Source organism: Fukomys damarensis, unplaced genomic scaffold, assembly GCF_012274545.1.
Source record: "Fukomys damarensis isolate Sample0158 unplaced genomic scaffold, DMR_v1.0_HiC HiC_scaffold_10, whole genome shotgun sequence".
Classification (NCBI taxonomy): domain Eukaryota; kingdom Metazoa; phylum Chordata; class Mammalia; order Rodentia; family Bathyergidae; genus Fukomys; species Fukomys damarensis.
The window spans coordinates 40,977,752-40,998,779 of record NW_022900922.1 but is presented as its reverse complement, the minus strand read 5'-3'; the positions used below and the strand labels follow the sequence as shown (position 1 = coordinate 40,998,779).

The following is a 21,028-nucleotide window of genomic DNA, read 5'->3' as shown; positions in this document are numbered from 1 at the left end:
ATACAGAAATCAATGTAGAAAATACAGAAATGAAAATGAAGTACAGAAGACATGGATATATATGAAAAGCCTAGAATGTATTATAAATAATCTATTTCTCACTTATGCCATCAAATAAGAGAGATGCCAAAGTTGTCTTGGAGAACAATTAGGTTTATGATATTTGTATTATTTGCAAATTGAATTTCTATATATTGTATACACTCCTGAAACACTAAACAGACGCAAATACATTTATATTATCTAATTTGTATACATTAGACAAATGACAATATTTTAATTTTCATAACATCAAAATATGTGGTTTGGTTGAGGAAGAAAAGTCAATTATATATGTATTGGTGGAAAGATGGTGAACATTTTTTCACATCTTCAAGCTGCCCACCTTACATTTCTATGGGAAGAAATGAACATTATATCCTCTGCCCCACCACATCTGAAAAAGGTACATGCATGCCAGCATTAACAAAAATACCTATTGTGTTATTGTCTTGGACAGTGGATGCTTTTTTATAGGTTTCATATTATACATTTACTCAGATCTATATTTAAGCCACTTGCTCCTCTGTCACCTTTGGGTATAAAATATTCTACACAAGGGAATACAGAGGCAGGTGATAAGATGTCATGAGACATGTTGCTGGAAGCAGTGTTCCTTCAGACACTTGTGCTGCTCACACAGTTCACAATGAAGCTCTTGTCAGTATCCAGTCTGAGTCCCTTTATCTAGAAACAGCCTTTCCCTCTGGCAACTTTACGTTATAGTCAGTATCTCTAATGCAGGCATTGAAATATTTCTTCTCTGTATAGGAAGAATCTTAGAGGCTGTTAGGTTTCTTGGCTTTAAAACTTATGAGAAAAGTTTCTGTTCTTGCACTTGGCCTGCTGAGGGTAGTGATTATAATGCTGATAAGAATGACTGAACACAATAATAAAACATACCCTGACTGGGCAATAAGCTTTGTTTAGATTGAGACTGGGAGATGTACGCGTCTGACAGAAGCCTTGCCAAGGTGCTGTGAGGAGCTGCGGGGCCCAGGTGCACACCACCTCGCCTCAAGCAGGGCAGACAAGGCAGCACCATGCAGCTCACCATGTGCTGCCTGACGGGGCTGACATGCGACGGACACGAAACACATGGGCTTACAATATCCAAAGGACAGGCAAGAAAGCAACACTTCCACGTGATTATTTGTGGACAAGTGTAAGCTTGTGGTCTAATTCAGTCATTTTGAGCAGTCATCTTCCCAATTTTAAACAATTCTCAGGACTTGTGTAACAAGCAAAATATTTGGATAGTAATTTCAAAACTTCATTAGAAAAGGCATCATAGTTCACTCCAATGGGTTTTTTGGGCCTATTTTGGGGCAAAAAGCATCAATACTTTACTTCCTGGTCAGTACCCGGGCTACAGCAGTCATCACAATCAGCTCCTGTGACCTGAGGTGGGAGGACAGCAGGTCCATGGAAGTGTAGAGGAGAGGACCCTCACTCTAAGCTATGTTCCCCCCTTGCTCTGGTTCCTTTCCTAGTAGCTTCTCTTCTGCCCCTTCACATCTTTGTTCTTCAAGGTATAGATGAAGGGGTCAAGCACTGGAGTTACGAGTCCAAGAAGAGTGCAAGAAGCTTCCCCTTCAGTTTGGCTGAGTTGCTCTTGGAGGCCATGTGTGCATGACTGCTAATTGAGGAGCCATAGAATGTGACAAGCACCAGAAGATGAGACTGAAGATGTTTTTTGACCTTTAGAAGACTGAATCCTTACAACTGCTCTGACAATGTTGACAGAAGAGAAAAGAATCAATCCAGCTGGGATCACTTTTGTGACCACCACAGCTGCATACATGTCCACCTTGTTGACCCACATGTCCACACGTGATGACTGAAGCATAACAGGCACCTCACAGAAGAAATTTCCAACCTGACGCTGGTCACAGCGAGGGAGCCTGAAAGTCAACACCATCTTCACCAAGGTTCTGCTGAATGCTGCTGTCCAAGTCACCACTGCCAGGTGCTGGCATCACTGAGAGTTCATAACAATGGTGTAATGGAAAAGCTGACAGGCAGCTGTGTACAGATCGAAGGCCATCACTGAGAGAAGGACACACTCAGTAGATTCCAGAGCCAGGAAGATGAAAAGCTGAGCTACACACCAAATGTAGCTGATGTTTCTCCTGTGGCTTTGTATATGTGTCAGCATCTGGGGGACAGTGGAAGTGGTGTAGCAGAGGTACAGAAAGGAGAGATGAGCCAGAAAGAAATACAAAGGTATATGGAGTCAGGGTTCAAGGCAGCACAAGATAATGATGGATGAATTCCCAAGGAAGGTAGAACAAAAGATGATCATAAGAAGAACCATTTCTAGTCTGGGCTATTCAGAGAACCCTATAAAAAAAGCCATTGGTGTGAGGGAAAGTGTTAGTGTTATTGAATCTGCTCATTGCTGTGATTCTACTTGTTGGAAATACCAGTGCTAGGATTTTGGGGTTGTGGTTACCTTGTGCTTAGTAATTACTGTTGGCTCACAAACCTGCATACAATAGAGATATGGATGCTGGGTGCTGAAACAAGTAAAATTATTAGTGTATTTCCATTTATTGCTTCATTAATAAAATAACATTAAAATATGTATCTCCTTTTAGCAACCATATGTTAATCTATGAATTTCAGAAATTTACAAAAGTAAAGATATTAAAGATGGATTATGAGACATTTGTTACAAAAAGGAGTTGAATTTGTTAACCTTGAGTTAAGAGAAACTTGATTAGAGCTGCTTTAGTCCTGTAATTTACTTACTGTTTTCTAACTTTATTTCTTTCTATTAAATTTGTATTCTTATGGCTTTTAAATACATTCCTATTAAGGAAAATAGAAATTATGATCCATGCAAGGCACCATCATTTGGTGAATTTGTACTTTGTGCTTGTTGTACTTATTCTATTTACTGTAATTAAGTCAATATAGATAAAAGTCTAAGGATCCAAGGCCATGTGCTCTTTGAATTAATTTATGATAATATTTAGCCAACAGAAAATTAGTGGGACTTAACATGACTAGGAAGAATAGCATAACATTTTCATTTATGTTGATTATGTTAAAACAAATTTATGTAAATAATACACATTGATGTCAAGTAATATGATCTACAAACATAACTCTGTATATGTTCTCAGTACATCCCCACAACTTTAAATAGAAAAATTCTCAAACCAGGCTTTCCTGCAATTAAGCCTGACTATCATATAATGTGTCTTCTAGAAAATGTGTGGTAGTATATTGGATTTTCCATAGTAAATAGGGAAGGGCTGTGAAAAATACTTGAAACTTCTCTTTTTTCTTGAATGTTATATTACCAAATACATAGTCTGTAAAATACATGTACAGTTCACAAAAGATGGCATTTTTATATCCTGGACTGTGTAAAATGCATTTTACACAAATGTCGCTACCGAACTATGGATTTGGGTGGGAGGGAGAGTACTTAACTAGCACATAGAAGGCCCTGGGTTCAATTATCAGCACAGAAAAAAAGTTACAATGAGATTGGCATTCACCATCTTCACCACTATCTTTTATAAACTGATTCATTGGTTATTCATAAAGTTCTTTTAAAGGTAGTTTATATGCAGTATTTAATTCAATTCAAAAACAAATTTTATTCTCAAGACAGAGTCATTTGGAATTCTTTATTTTTAGTGCATTTTAATTATAAAGTAATTGGTTACATGTGCCTTATTCACATATGCATAAACCAGATTTTGATTATATCCACTCACTCCTCCTCCTTCCCCTCTCCCTCATATCTCTGATCCCCTTCTCCTTTCCAATACTCTCCTTTATACTTTCATGACATCCTTTTTTTCTAGATTTCATGTATGAGAAAAAACATGTGCAAAACTTGCCTCTCTTTCCTTTGTTTATGAGCCTGACTTATTTCACTTCATGTTCTCCATTTCTATCCATTTTATGGCAGATTATATGATTTTCGTCTTCTTTATTGCTGAAAGATATAGATCACACTTGCAGTGTCCATTCATCCATGGATGGCTCGTAGGCTGATTTCTAAACCTGGTAACTGTTAACTCTGCCTCATGATGTGATGTGCAGCCACAGCAATGTCATGGTAGGCTGACTTCACTTCTGTGTGTGTGTGTGTGTGTGTGTGTGTGTGTGTGTGTGTGTGTTGAGAAGTTGGAGAGATGGGTCATACGGCAATTCTATTTTCAGTTTTCTGAGGAGCTACCATACTAGCAGTATTTCCGTGGCAGCGGTACTAATTTACATTCCTACCAACAGTGCATAAGGGTACCTTTTCCTTTTATATTCACCAACATTGACTGTTTTGTTCTTCCTAATGATAGTCATTATGATTGGGATTTCATGGAATTTCAATGTAGTTGTGAATTGAATTTCCTTGATAGCTAAAGATGTTTAGTGTTTTTTTCTTATAATTATTGGCTATTTGCTCTTCTTTTAAGATGTGTACTTAAATCTTTTCCTTCACCATTTATTGCAGAATGTTCGGCATTTTAAGTGGATTCAGCTTATTTTGCATTACCTTAATTGACAGGTAAGACTGTATGTGTGTATTGTGCAAAAGTGATTTTTGAAGTTTCTATATATATTGTGAAATGACTAAATCTAGCTAATTAACATGTTCGTTGCCTCAAATAATCATTGCTTTTGTGGTAAGAACACTTTGCATTCACTCTGTTAGTATATTTCAAGAATAAATATATTTTTACTACCCATGATCACCACACTGCATTGTTCTCCTGAACTTACTCCTCCTTTGTAAAGTTTTGACCACTGAACATCAGATCCCTTCTTATGCCTCAAATGCTCCGTCCCTGCAGCCAGTATTCAAGCCTGTAAATCTTTGATATCAGCTTTTTAGATTTCACATATGTATGGATAAGAATATGTCACATTTGTTCTTCTGTACCTGGTTATTTCATTTAATCCACTCAAATTCAGTAATCATATTCATATTATAAAAAAGATCATGGTTTTCAGAAAGGCTTAATAATTTTTATAGCCATCACATGGAAAAGAAATAACAGGAAGATGTGTTTCCCCTCAGTACAAGTCCTACTCTTAAGTACCAGGATTTGTGAATAATCTTGTGGTGTGTGAATAACTAAACCTCCATATTTAGCATACTCGTTCATTGAATCTCATATTATCTGGCAGTGACAACACCTGTCAGGGTCGCTCACTTGAGTGTCTGAAATTAAGGTCACTGTTTGTCTCAACTCAGAGATGAGAAAACGATTTAGGGAAAGCAGGTGTAGACCTAGAAAGGACAATGAGCTGGGTAGCTGACACCTGAAACAATAAAATTAAGTTAGAATTACAAATGCTAGGGAGAATGAAGCATCTCATCACAATGCACACTTATCAGTGTCCTGATTTCAAACATCAGAAGTCACAGTAAATGTCATAAAATGAAGTTACTAAATACAGGTTCTATATCAAAATATTGCAACATAAATATTTTATAACATTTAAAATATTAAGATGAATTAAAAAGAATACAGAAATGCTATTTTAAATTATACTATAACTTTATGTAGAAGCTTCTGTAGAAGAATATGTCCTAGATGTAAAATCTGATGCACATAAATATTCACATGCTGGTATGTTCTGTACTATTATATGCATGTTACTGAGAAATTAGAATGAATAATTTTCATCTTTCAGAATAGAGAATTGGTGAAATAAATTGTACATATCAATTGATTAGATTATTATACAGCCAATATTAACTATAAAAATCCATTACCTTTTCATGATACTTACAGTATCTTATTATGTGAAACTAATGTAATATAGAATTTAAATTTCTTTAATATTATTGAGCATTTTGTTTCCCATTTATACGAAAATATGAGAATACACATAAACAGAAATGATAATTTGATTTTTTGTGTGTGCCAGGGATTGAACTCAGGATCTTGTGCTCTCAAAGCAGGCAGCAACACCACTGAGCTAAATCCCTGGCCCATGTTGAATTCTTACTACAGTGTTCCCATGGCCATGCAGCATTTAACCCTCCCTTTTCGGGGTTCATGGGTAAATCACTGAAGTCAGCAACTCCTGAGATGGGGACTGCACATACTCCCCTGTAATCTAATGGCTTCATGTCCTTGAGGAATCAATTCAAGCAACTATTACATGGATGTCATTATGAAGATCCATGATGGGAAGTGGCTCAAAGCTAGATAAAATAAAGGATTTCAAAAGTAGTTGTTATGTTTTGTAATTGTTATCTCTGTATAGTGTTTAAACATATTTTAGCCATCAATTTCTTTTTTATTGATGTTTTTAATGGTGCAAAGATGCAGAATTATTTGAAAAGAAGCCAGAAAAAATGGTAAGTTTAATTCCATTGTATTATGTGTTACCTTCCTAAATTGTATGGTTTTCCTTTGCATACGTAATTCACTGTCCATGCAGTGCACAGGTTTGCTTGATGCAAGCATGGAATACCATGTTATAGAAAGAAGAGGCTACAGGGTATGAAGTATCGGTACAGAGGCAAGGTGGATAGTGAAGGAATCCCAGCAATCTTGCCAAGGAAACAGGCTGTGGATACTAGAACTGAAGTTAAACAAGCGAGACTCCAGCTGATACAAGTTTATACCAGTGTCCAGGGAACTCTGAATAACTTTATGCTCTGAAGGATATGTTCATTACTATTTTCAGGGAAAACAAGAAAAAATGAAAGAAAGAAACATTCTGACTTTATCTATTTTCCTTAGAAGATTAAACTTTAAGAATGAACTTTATATCTGGAGTTGTTTCTGTATCTTCCAATCTATTCCACCGATGATCCTCAGGTCCGTTTCTTTGACAGTACCATGCTGTTTTTATCACAGTGGCTTTGTAGTATAGTTTCAAACTGGGTTTTCTATAAAATGGAATACTACTCAGCCATAGAGAATGAGAAATTAGAGTCATTCATAGGAAAATGGTTGCATATTGTGGATATACTCAAGTCAAATAAATAAATCACACATGTGTAAATACTGAATAGTTTCTCTGGTGTGATAAACTATAATTGTACATAACATCCTAATGGTATAATTGACAATGTGAAATAGGAAGAAAAGGGCTAAAGGTGTAGGGGAAGTTGGAAGGGTAGGGAAAAGGTAATAAGGGACAAGAAAAAATATGAGAAAAATGAAAAAATGGAAATAAGTATTTGTAAATAGGGAAGGGAGGAGGGGATGAATGGAGGGCAGGGGTAAGGGGAAAAAAAGAGAACCAAGACCTGTCAAGTAAAGGTTCAAGATCCCAATGATGAATGTAATTGTACTGTATACCTAAAAAGTACCAATAAACTCAATGAGAAAAAAAAGAATGAACTTTATAGTCCAGGTACACATTTCAAAGATTAATAGCCATATAGAAAGTCCAAACTGGAGATGCATTTGGAAAATAATTTTGTCATTGTTCTTTTAAAAATGTCTTTCATCAATAATTCAAAAAACATTTTTTCTCATTCTGCACTTAACAGTAAAAATGTCCTATTCTTTATTTTTATAGAAAAGAACATAGATTTTAAGCATAATCAAATGTACTTGGAAACAAGGATCTCTGTGTGTCTTTGCAGTGTGTATGCTACCTAGCTCAAAAACAACAGACTCATTTAAATATTAGCAAATCTATGTATATATGTATATGTCTATCTATCTATCTATCTATCTATCTATCTATCTATCTATCATCTATCTATCTATCTATCTATCTATCATCATTGGTAAATGAGGACCCACATATTTGGTTAAGTCATTTATCAAAGCTCTAAGTTGACTTCTTTTTTCCTCATTGAGTTTATTGGTACATTTTAGGTATACAGTACAGTTACATGTATTATTGGGATCTTGTACCTTTACATGACAAGTCTTGATTCTCATTTTTCCCCTTGTCCCTTCCCTCCCTTCACCACTGCTCCCCTTTAAAAACTCTTCTCCAAACCTAAATTGGTTTTTCAAAAAAGATCAGTGCATACTTAAGAAAAATTACTCACATAAATCCCGGTGTGTGTCAGTGAGCTATTTCCAAAATCAAAGATGTTAGGGATTAAAAAATTACTCAACTTAAATCAATACTTTATTGTTGCTATTCACATTTTAAGATCATCATTCATGTTACTAGAAATAAAGTTTCTTCCTTGATGAAATTACTTATAATTTCTGCACCAAATTTGCACCTCTTCTGTTGTCTGTACTGTCACTTTCCCTAAACAAAACTCCTTTGCTGTCAGAATTAGTTCTCTAAGCAATATTTTCTTTTTTATTGAATTTATTGGTACTTTTAAAGTATACAGTACAGTTACATTCATCATTGGCATATTGCACCTGTACATGACAGGTCTTATTTCTTATTTTTCCCCTGCACCTGTCCTCCCTTTACCCTCTTAACCCTCCCCTATTTACAGACTTTGTTTCCATTTTTTCTTATTCTCATATTTTTTCTTTTCCCTTATTTCCTTTCCCCTACCCTTCCCACTTCCCCTAGACCTTTAGTTCTTTTGTTCGTATTTCACATTGTCAGTTGTACAATCTTATTTACACTTTTAGTTTTTCACACCAGATAAACTAGTCAGTATTTATACTTGTGTGTCTTATTTATTTCACTTAAGAGTATAGCCTCCATATGCATCCATTTTCCTATGAATGACCATAGTTTCTCATGCTTTATTGCTGAGTGGTGTCCCATTTTATAAAAAACAAACAAACAAACAAACAAACATCTTTATGCAGTCTCCAACTGATGGGCAATATTTTCTGTATCTATGGTAAAGTAAAAACGTAAAAGTCACTTTCCCTCTTTTATAACTGTAGCATCTCACGCTCTAATGTGTCTTTGAGTTGCTACCATTCCCCTTACCTGTTATCTTTGCTCCTTATCCTGATGGCTAAGGGACAGCTCACTCTGTATTTTTCCCAAGTCTAAATTTCATTATAATATTGTCTCTACTCATCTTTTGTACCACATATGAAAGAATGTCAGGATACATAGAATCCCCTTGCCTTTGAGTTTTCACATAATAGAGTGGCTTTATGGTGGGGTGTGTTAGAAATTTTGATCTTGGGAGCCAATCTCCAAGTTGTAATTAGGAAAACTTATGAAAATAGAAACTTAAGCCATGGTGAAAGAGATGAAAAATAGCATCATGAATTACTTACAAGGCAAATGTACATAATTTGTCTTTTGTTTTGATGTAACAAATCCTAAATGTCATATCTCTTTTTCTAGTCATTTTCTCTATATTTCATAGATATCAAAGCCAATTTCCAGCTTCAAAAAAAGTTTCTAAAATCCAATCATAGTGCTTTTAGAATACTTTCACTGAAATGTTTTTTTTCTAGACTGTCATGGTTTCTTTTAGGGCTTAGTGAGAATTATGAGAAAAAAAATATATTCTCCAGATTTAAGTTTTTCCCTTTGATGAACCAAGTATATTTATTTAAAAATATATTTTATTACTGCCTACTAATTTTACAAAATACTGACTTTTACTCTGGTATTTTCCTAATATGCATATAACTTATTTTGACCATATTCATTCTCCTCTTATCTTCTCTTACATGTTCCTCCCTCTTCCTTCTTCACTTTCTCTCTTGTCTTCCTTTGCCTCTTTTACTTCTCCTGATTGAGTTCTAAATCCATAGTTCTTTTGTTAGAAGTCTACTCAACTCATAAATGTTGAAGCTAGTATGTAGTATTCACTTTGTTGTGGGGTTCGTGTATTGGAAATTCATTACATAATTACATAATTTAGTTTTCTCCAAAGCTTCCCAAATGCAATCTGTTCTCAAATTTTGGGTTTTTTCCCCCTTAACCTGACAGTGCAGAAAGGGATCTTAGTGTCCATTTGCTTGCATTCATGTTATGCTTAATGAGCTCAGTACTCTTTTCTGTATGTTTCAGGGTCATTTACTCTAAGAATTATCTTCCTGTAGTTAAACATGTTACTGTTCATTTAATGGATGACCTTTAAATCTTCCTTCTTGATTTCTGGAAGCTCTTTGGCTATAAATTTCTACTTATAAATATGATTTTTGTTATTCTTTGATTTTGTTTTCTATGCTATTGCCTTGAAGAATAAAATACATACAAAATTACAACATTGTAAATTTATAACTCAGTGAACTTTTAGTAGAGTTTAGTAGACTCAGGATAGAGTTAACCCTCCAGAGAAGCCACGTGTCCCCCAGGGAAGCCCCTGTTTCTCCCCAGGTACTGTACCCTCAACACTATTGACACAAGACTGCCTGCTTTTGAAACTGTGGTAAATGGACTAATTTTATATGTACTATTTTGTGTTCTGGTTTCTTCTATTTAACATTGTTTTTGTGAAGTTCATCTATTTTTTGCAGGTGCCATTTACTCTGATTATCATATGCTGCCCCCTTTATGAATCTAACATTTATTTTTATTCCTGGGTTACATCATTAGATGATACATGTAATGTTGATCTATATATACTCTCACATATATCTTTCACTGAGAAAAGGAACATGTTTCTTTGGGTCTGGACGTAAGAGTGAAATTTCTGGTCTAAACATTATAGAGTATAGCCAGTTTTAATGAAAACTGCTAGCCTTTCCTATATGGGTTGAAATAATGTCCACTCCCCCCAGCATGCATAAGAATTCCATTCCTTCATATTCTCACCACTTTCCAATGCCAGTTCTTGAAGAAAACCAAAAAAATTCCCTTTTGGCATATAAAGATGTCTCATAATGCATTAATTTATGTCTGTTATGACTAAGAAGAGAGAACATTTTCAAATTCACCTTTGATATGTCCTCCATTTTAAAATCTGTCTTTTATCTATATTGTTCCTTGTCTGTGTGATTTTTTTAGAACTCATTAAATATTCTGAATAAGAATGCTTATAAAATAAACACATTGTAATAACATTCCACTCATGGCTTAGTTTTTTACTCTTTTTATAATGTCATTTTTAATTTAACAAACATTCAAAAATATACAAATATGTATAAATATATAATAGTGCAATAGACCTGATATATCCATCATGTGCCAACTCCAATTATCACCAATATAGAACCTATATTGTTTACTCTGTACTTCCTATTGCAGCTTCAAGAATTGTTATAAAACAAGCTCCTAATATCATTTGTTTCATCTGTATGTTTCAGTACTCAGCTCTCATCCTTTTATTCATGGGGCACCAGGCATTCTAGGCAATTACTCTAACACTGAACTACATTCCCAAGACCTTTTCAGTTTTATGAGACTGTCTCATTAAGTTTACTAGTCTGGTCTCCCTCAGGTTCCAAGGCACCTGAGATTACAGGTAAGATTACAGGCATGATTATAAGTGTATTCTATCATGCATGACTAGATAATAAAATTTTAAAAATAATATAACATTTTGCAGCGTGAAACATTAATAATTCCTTTATATCATAAAATAACTCCATCAGTGTTCATATTAATCCATTTTGACAGCAATATGTTTTAAATATATAATATAGTCCAATATGTCAAATATTTCCTTTTTGATGAGATAGAAGAGGACACTAGAAAATGGAAAAACATCCCTTTTTCCTGTATAGACAGAAACTGGTACAAATACACAGATGTGAATCAATGCAGATAAAGAGGAAGCAGAAACAACCCCAGTTTGATCTTTGAAAAACAGCCAAAAACATATTCTAGAGGGAAGAAAACCTCTTTTACAAGTGGTGCTGGGAAAACTGGCTATGAACATATAGGAGACTGAATCTACATCAGCATTTCTCACCATATACCAAATTAAATTCAAAATGAATTGAAGAGCTAAATGTTAAAACAGAAACACTTACTCTGCTGAAAGAAACTCCAAATTCAAAAAACATTGAGATTCCACCTTTCCTGAGAAAGAATGGTTATCATGAGGAAATAAAATAATAGCAAGTTCTGGTGAGGCTGTGAGGAAAAAGGAATCCTTTGATGGGAATTTAAACTGGTACATTCACTATGGAAATCTGTATGGAGACGTTCTAAACTACATAAACAACCAATTTCTCATTAAAATTTTATTCACTAGTTTTGCAGAAAAGCACTCATTTAAATTTCTATTCCCATTTTAACAATGTTTCTTGGATATTTCTGGTTAAATTCTAAATATAAAGTAATTTAAAAATAAAATTAATTTAGCCTCATAGTTTCAGCTTTCTTTGGAGAAGCTTTCCTTTGCTCCTCTAAATGTTTACAGACAATGATACACCAAGGAGAGTGCTATGAACAGCTTCACAGAATTTCTTGGGGGCTTCTTAGAAATAGAGGACCTCGGGGCCCCATGCCAGAAGGGAATCTCTGTACATTCATTTACAGCCTTCCTGGTGACCTTGATCTGGGGTGATGCAGGAGAATCCTCTGATTTGAGAGAACTGCATGGCTGATTTGACTTTCCATTTTTTCCTGCTGTTCAGACATTAAGTAGTTTAAGAATGTTGAAGACATTTCCATTTGCTATGGGATATTTAATAATCATGGACTCTTGGTCTCCCTTCACAGAGATTTGGATTCAACTTATCCATAGTATCAGACATTTTCAAATTATTCCAGTAATTTTCACTTGCAAGTAAGGCCGTGAGGTTGTAACCAAAATTGCAAATGATTTATCTGAAGAAAAGGAAGCTTGTGGTCTCCTGACTGGAGGTGGTACATCTAATCTCCTTGAAATTTGCAGACACAGTTGAGAACTTGTGGTGCCCAGTCAGATTTCAAATTCATCACAACATATTTCTGAAGGTTGGTTGATAGGTGAACAAAAAATACTCTGCAGAAAAACACTCATTTAAATTCTTATTCACATTTCAACAGTGTTTCTTGGATATTTCTGGTTATAATAATACTTACGTACACAAAAAAATCCCACTATCTATAATTATGTAACAAACACACACATAGCACTTACTGTGTGACAGCCAGTAACCTAAACACTGAAGGGTGTGTTAAATATTCCATCTAAGAAACACTCATCTCAAATAAACAATAGTACTCTGGCTGCATGCTGATGCTTAAAACTACATTACCATCTCACATCTTTTATAATGGCTGTGTGTTAGGGCTGGGATAGCTCAGTGTGAGAGTGCTAGGCCCTGGATTGATCCCCAGCACCACAGAGAAGGAAGGAAGCCAGATGTGGGGTTGCATGTCTGAAATCCCAGCACTAGGGAGGCTGAAGCAGGATGACTGTCATGATTTCAAGGCCAGCCTTTGCTACCTAGTGAGTTCGAGGCTAGCCTGGACTATACAGTGAGACCCTGTTTCAAAAAAGAAACAAAAAGAAAAACACAAAGACAAAGAAGGAAGGGAAAAGAATAAAATATAAAAGGGAGAAAAAATAAATTAAGGAAAAAAGTAGCAGACTTGAAATAAATGTTGCAGAGGAGATGGAGAAATAGGAAAACTCATATGTTGCTGGAATCTGTGGACATAGCCATAGTCATGAAGTGCTGGTAAATGTCAACATGCTAGATTTTTAGTCATTTTTAGTAAAATGGATGCACTTTGGAACTATAAAAATGTAATAAAGCAGACACACAACCATAAATATCACATAATTTCTTTTATATGAGAAAACCCAAATTATAAATAAAGAGTAAAATAAAAGATTATGGAAGTAGGGAGAAAGATTTTTCTCAAATAGGAAGGGGATTGAGAGATAGAAGGAGGAGGAGTGGAGGGAGACAAAAGGAGTGAAAAAGAATTAAGATATGTTATATACCCGTACGAGAAACCAAGAAATGTAAACAGTAGGCAGTGTAAACATGTTCCACTAAAAATTAAAGAAAAATAAAGAGATTGGGTGGTATTATTTGTTCAAATATCAGTCAGATTAATATTCACCAGAATGCTATTAGGAGTTAGCATGAGTTAAGTGGTTGTACTTTAGGAACTGTTAAGAATGCACACACATTTTAGTAAATTTACTTTCATTTTAGTTTGGTTGACATGGGATAATCTTATAGGTCTGTGGGATGCTGTGTAGTGTTTCACATATGAACACAGATTGCCCTGGTTACACACAGCCTTCTTTTACCCATCCAACCTCCCACCTTCCAGCTCTGTAGTTTCCATTCTGTCTCTAAAAGAACCACATATTGTCCCTCATATGTGGAAGCTAGAAAACATCAATATATTGAATGTTCTCAATAACTGAGAGTGCTGAAGCCAAAGACCACTTTCTAATAATTCTGTTAATAGAAAGGAAGCTAACAGGTCAATCTCTTAAAATCCATAAAATTAAAAGTTAATCATATTTAACCATATATAATCATATGGTATGATTTCTATGACATAATTTTTTGTACAAATGGAGCCTATTAGCTTAAAAATGCAAATATTTAAAATGTACTGTAATTCATAAATTTACAGCACCATTTTTTGTGCAAATAAGACAATTATTGAATTTAGGATACCAATCACAGCTAAGTTCACTTAATATATTTTGAAAAATGTTTCAAAGTAGTTCAAAAAACATTGAAGACAAAAACTTTTGAAGTTATGAGACAGTTTTGTTAAAGGATTTTGGAGTATTGGTGGTGATATTTTGAATGGTTTTCAAAGAGCACTTTCAACAAATCTGCAGGGATGAACTTGCCTCGGACTGTAGGTATAAGAGTTGGAATCAAAGAAAGGGCATAAAGCAAACAAAGTAATTATTTTTTTATGCCTTCTACCACTCTCAAATCAGAATAAATTGAGTAGAAGGAAATGTCCAGATAACGAAGACAATCCCTTCTTTCTCTGTGCACATGGAATACCTCTGTCCAAGCACCTTGGCCTGTGATGAGCAGAGGGGCCATTGTCCTCCTGGGACAGCAGTGCAACATCCTGTGGGAGGCATTCCTGAGAAGCAATTCCAGCCAAGACAACTCCTTGAAGGACACCAATCATCTCTTTGGGATTTGCTCTCCCCACGGGCCCAGTCAAAGAATCCAGGTCCCATTCTTCTTTGCTTCCATGAAGGCTCCATTTGCTCTGACCTAAAGATGGTCCCATGGCATGTGGAATGCTCAAGTAAGCTTCTCCTTCTGGCTCCAAAAAAACACTTTTAGCAGACTCTGGGTTTCTCTTCTGCAGCAAAGTTGATCACAGTTGTTTTGAGACTCTGCTTTCCTCACTGGATGTGGCAGAACCAAATCTAGAGTTAAGCTGGGGTGTATGCTGGTGACTTCCAGGGGATGCACACTACCCATCAGGTTGTCACCACAGGATAAGAGACAGACAAGGAGACAACACTGGGACTGTGGACAGACAAGAAAATTCTGAGGCCAAAGGGGAAGTCAAGTTTTGGTTAAGTACCAGGTAAGAGTGTGAAAGAACTAATGTGATCAAGATCAAAAAGTTGTGTCCAGGGATGAGAAGTGAGGAAGAGCAGTTACTTCTCTCCACAGTGCTGATTTCTGAGCCTAAAGAGAATAATTTACTCACAGCCCATAAAGGTAATCTTATTTCTGATGCCCTCCAACAAGAATGAAACTAATCCACAAAAGCCCTACATGTTTCTCCTTGGCTGTGGTAATTTTTGGACTTTATCTGAGATCCCTTTCTGAGCTCTCTTCATATTAATGTTAATGATGGTCCCAGCTACATCACAGGCCATTCTAGTGGCCAACTTGTTTCAGTCACAGCGATAATCGGTTGGGTAGGAAGCAAACAATTCTCCACATGAGGAAGAAATTACAGCCATTATTTCTCAAGACTTATTGTTTCCCTTTCTAAGAAATTTCTGGAAAATTACCATTATCTTTCAAATGGCACTGACCTCTAGTAAGGGAATACTCATAGTTTACTATTTTAAAAGTGTTACATTTTGGATTCAGCTATAACTTTCAAGAGAGATCTTGTTTTAAAATGTACTGAATGATTATCCTAGATGTTTGTAGACATCAGTCTATATTTGTGTAATGCCTGGTTAATGATTTTTCACCTTATTAATACACTGATTCCAGGTCTGAATCAATCCTAGAGCCTTGGAGCTAGAATGAATGGTCCCAATCCTTCTGCTGAAATCAGCCAATTCTCCGAGACTGCCATCTTTTATGCCTTTTATTCATTGCACTTACAAAATATGTAAAATTAATAGACCCCCAAAGAGGAAACTACAAGCATCACTGTGATTTACTTCAACCCATGCCATTGCTAATTGGAAAGAAGCATGGTCAAAGGCACTGGTCATGAGAGGAGTGCAGAAGGAGAATGTGGAAAACACAGAGGAGGCAAAGAATTCAGTGAAAAGGTGTATTGAAGTGGTGACTCACTAGGCTCACTGTGCATGGCCACAATAACTGTATAACAAAAGAGAATGTAATCTTTCCAATGGAAGATTGAAAACACACAGGAGAAAAAGAATACCTGAAGCACAACAGTTTGTGAAATATAATTTATATTTTCTCTAGAAAAGTCACTTTAAGACACATTAGGAAAAAAATATATGTTTAGTTGTTTCGTTAAATATCCATGTCCTTCTTTAAACTGTGTAATCAAAAATCTGCAGTAATCATGACTGGTGATTAGAATTTGCATGGTGAGCTAGTTACTGTCGGCAGCAAAGGACACTCTGTACCTTTGCCCATAGCCTGGCCCAGCCTCCCCTGTGATGTGCACTGTCCTCTCCTCTGTCCTGCCCCACACAGCACCTTTCTCCTTTGTGCCTTCACTACATTGTCATCTTATTTTTCTTAAAATCCGTTCCTTTAGATTCAATTATATTGCCACCTATTTAAGAAGTACCCTCTTATTTCCATATTTCCAGCTTTTTATACCATTAATGCTCACAAGTTGATGCACATGTGAATGTGTGCATTTTTGTTGGTATCTCTATGGTTTACTCTTCAGGGAGAAAAAAAAAACTTGGCAAGTAAACAAAAGAGAAGATAAAGATCTTTCTACAGATATGTCTAATTGGATCTAAATGTATTTCATCCTACACAAACATTTTTAAACACATTAAATTTTATATTCTTCCTCTTATCTTTTCATCTGTGTGCATAGTTACTGATATTATAATTGGTATTCCTTCTGTCATCTAAGAGGAAATAAAACTAAAAAGAAAACAGAAGTTACTCACTTAAAAGAAGACTGTTTCCTGGAAGGTGCCTTCTGGGGCTGGGTCAGGTTTTCTCAGTTCCCCTTTACTGCACTGTTGCACCCTAGAATGAATGAGAAGCACTGAACAGTAAAGAAGAAAAAGGCCAAAATCTGGCTGAAATATAAAATCACTTTGTACTTTATTTTGACAATTTTTATTATGGAAAATTTTCAAGCTTACAGAACAATGGCAAAGAAGCAGGACAGAGTCCTGCAGTTCTCCCTGTATGCGGTGTGTGCCCCAGCAAACACCACTTCCTGTGTCAGAGTCTTGTCATCTAACTTTCCATCTGCTCACCTCTCTCTCCACTACATAACTTTTCTGGAGGATTTAAGAGTAAGTTAGAGACACTGTGCATGTGACTCTTGAAAACTTCTATTTATGTTTAGGAATGAGAACAGTGTTTTAAAAAAAATCTGAAGCCATCAAATTCAGCAAAATTATTATGGGCGCAATGTTGTCAGCTCATCAACAACGTGTGTTCAGGTTTCTCCAGATGCCTTAATCATTTCTCAATAGCTATTTATAGCTATTTCTTCAAGTGCATGATCACACATTTAGACACTGTGTTCATTGGTCTCCTTCAGCATATACCACTTTCTCAGTATTCATTGCTAGACTGACCTCAACATTTTTGAAGCAAGTAGGGGAGACATTTTGTCTCAGCTTGAGTTTGTTTCAGGCGTCCTCACTTTTACAGTGAAGCTGTGCAGTGCAGCTGAAATATCACTAAAGTGGCCCCTGTCTGTGGAGAGCTTCAGCTCACCAGCCCATAGTCCTGGTTTGTCTCAAATCTAGAATGTTAACATTTAACCACCACTTCGTGACTACGGCTGTGTCCACAGGTTCCTCAATGGAAAAGTTCACCACTTTTCTCTTTGCAACAAGTCAGTAACTCAGAGGGAGACATTCTAAACTGCATAAACAACAAATTTCTCATCAAAATTTTCTTCACTAGTTTTGCATCCATTTATGTCTAATTCCATCATCAGCTTTATATTTATTAGGCATTTACTATAAGGGATAGTATTATCCTCACTGTTATTTATTCTTTTTTTATATCATAAGAGCATGAAAGTTCTTGTGTTGGTCACTAGATTGTTCTAATATTTTCTTTTAATGCTTAAACTTCATAGGATTGAAAACTGGCTGGCCTTCAAGACTGACATTTATTTCTTTTACTTACATCTGCATAAATATTGGAGCATTTCCTTACTTCGGTTGACTTGATGTTATATTTTTCTCAAATAACATCAACGATAATGCATAATAACATCAATGCTACTTTTGAAGGCTACTTTATCCTGCTGGGCTTCTCCAGGTGGCCTCACCTAGAATTCATTCTCTTTGTGGTGATCTTGATCTTCTACTTGATGACACTGTTAGGCAACCTGTTCATCATTGTCCTGTCACACCTGGACACCCGTCTCCACACTCCCATGTACTTCTTCCTCTCAAACCTCTCCTTCTTGGATCTCTGCTACACCACCAGCTGCATCCCCCAGTTGCTGGTCAACCTCTGGGGTCAGGAGAAGACCATCTCTTTTGCTGGGTGCATGATTCAACTCTACTTTGTCCTAGCCCTGGGAACAACTGAGTGTGTCCTGTTGGTGGTGATGGCCTATGACCGCTATGCAGCTGTGTGCAGACCCTTGCACTACACTGTTCTCATGCCCCCTCGTTTATGCCACCTGTTGGCTGTGACCTCTTGGGCAAGTGGCTTTACTAACTCAGCACTTCATTCCCTCTGTACCTTTTGGATACCCTTGTGTGAACATCACCTAGTGAATCATTTTTTCTGTGAAGTTCCAGCCCTCCTGAGATTATCCTGTGTGCGTACTCATGCTAATGAGCTGACCCTCCTGGTCACCAGCTTTATTTTTGTTGTAATTCCCCTCCTTCTCATTCTGACCTCTTATGGTGCTATCACCTGGGCTGTGCTGAGGATGCCATCAAAAAGTGGGCTTCAGAAAGCCTTTGGAACATGTGGAGCCCATCTCATGGTTGTCTCCCTCTTTTTCATCTCAGCTATGTGCATATATCTGCAGCCTCCAACAGAAAGTTCTCAAGATCGAAGCAAGTTCATTGCCCTAATTTACACAGTGGTCACACCCAGCCTGAACCCTCTAATCTACACCCTCAGAAACAAAGATGTGAAGAGGGCAGTGAAGAGACTGTTGGGGCAAGAGTAGCCTGAATCCTTGCGATGTTGACAGTGAAATTGTTCATCTCTCCACCTGTTCATCCATTCAGTGACACTTCACTCACTCAGCACTTACAGAACACAGGTATTTACTTCAGATAGAAACAAAGAACAGTATACCTAAACATTATTCACATTTGGAGAATACAGCCATTTAAGAGGAAGATCGAATATCACATTACTTTTTTCCACATCATAATTTTAATGAAACTTCTAGTCCTAGTTCTTTGAGGCATCTCCACATGATATCCACAGTGGTCAAGCAGTCTGCACTCCCACCAACAATGAAGAAGGGTTCCTTTCTCCCCACACCCTCACCAACATTTGTTATTGTGTGATTTCTTGATAGCAGCCATTCTTTCTGTGATGAGGTGCAATCTCAGTGTTGTTTCACCTGCATCTCTTGAATGAACAGTGATTTGGAACTTTTTGCATATATTTATTTGCTGGTTTTACTTCTTTTGTCTGAGAAATGTCTGTTCATTTCATTTGACCCAACTATCCCTCTTCTGGGTATATTTCCAAAATAATTAAAAGAATCATATTACAGTGATTTATGCATACCCATGTTTATAGCACCATTGTTTTTAAAAGCTAAAAGCTGGAAACAGCCCAATTGCTCACCAGTTGGAGACTGGATAAAGATGTGGTTTTTTTTTCTATAAAACGGAATACTACTCAGCCATAAAGAATGAGAAACTAGAGTCATTCATAGGAAAGTGGATGTATATTGAGGCCATACTCTTCAGTGGATTAAATAAGACCAACATGTAAATATTGAATAGTTTCTCTGGTGTGAAAAACTAAAAGTGTACAAAAGATCCAAAGTGTATAATTGACAATGTGAAATAGGAAGAAAAGGGCCAAAGGTGTAGGGGAAGTGGGAAGGGTAGGAGAAAGGAAATAAGGGGAAAGAAAAAATATGAGAAAACGAAGTGATGGAGACAAAGTCTTTTTAAATAGGGAACATTGGAGGAGGTTAAAAGAGAGGGTAGGGGTGTGGGGAAGAAGTGAGAACCTGGGTACATCATGTAAAGGAGCAGGATCTGAATGATAAATATAACTGTAATGTATACTTAAAAAGTACCAATAAACTCAATGAGAAAAAATAATAATAATTTTAATGAATCTAAATCCTTTCTTTGAGAATGATGTATGGGGTTTGTGTAAATATTGATAAAATAGCAATCTATATTTTCTATGTAAACATGACATGATGAGTTTAAAGATCTCTAAAATGCATCTTTAATTTCTTTGTAGGCGGAATACTTCTGTTTCATCTCTTTGCCTTACTATTTAAAGATGTCATGAAATAACTGAAGTATTTTTCTCTAACACTGCAATTCTTTGTTGAATAGTAAGTATTGGGGGGAAATTTTCTTATATATATATATATTTTTTTTTACCTGTAGCAAAACACACCTTGGTTTTATGCAGGAGAGTGCCTCCCTCTGCTTTTGCAAGGCAGTGGGAGAAGTGCAGATGGAAGGTGAGAATTACATGGTGGTCATCGGATGTGTAGCTTGTCAGGGGAGGTGGCCGACATCTGAAGCCCCTTCACAGCCTGCAGTCTGGGATTTCGTGAGGCAGGTGGAGAGCTCCAGCCAAAAGTGACTTTAGGCCAATAGGTCTTTAAATTATCATCACAGCTTTGTGCTTGATTGCTTTGAAAGTCCTCCAAATTGGTGCTTGAGATATTT

At 36.2% G+C, this 21,028-nt stretch overlaps 1 protein-coding gene across 1 annotated transcript; it reads left to right on the top strand.

Moving 5' to 3' along the window:
* The first annotated feature begins 18,387 nt into the window (after nucleotides 1-18,387).
* On the top strand, nucleotides 18,388-19,317 carry LOC104870658 (olfactory receptor 2J3). The gene has a single exon (XM_010636337.1). It carries the CDS (start codon nucleotides 18,388-18,390, stop codon nucleotides 19,315-19,317), a length of 930 nt encoding a protein of 309 aa, XP_010634639.1.
* The last annotated feature ends 1,711 nt before the right edge of the window (nucleotides 19,318-21,028 follow it).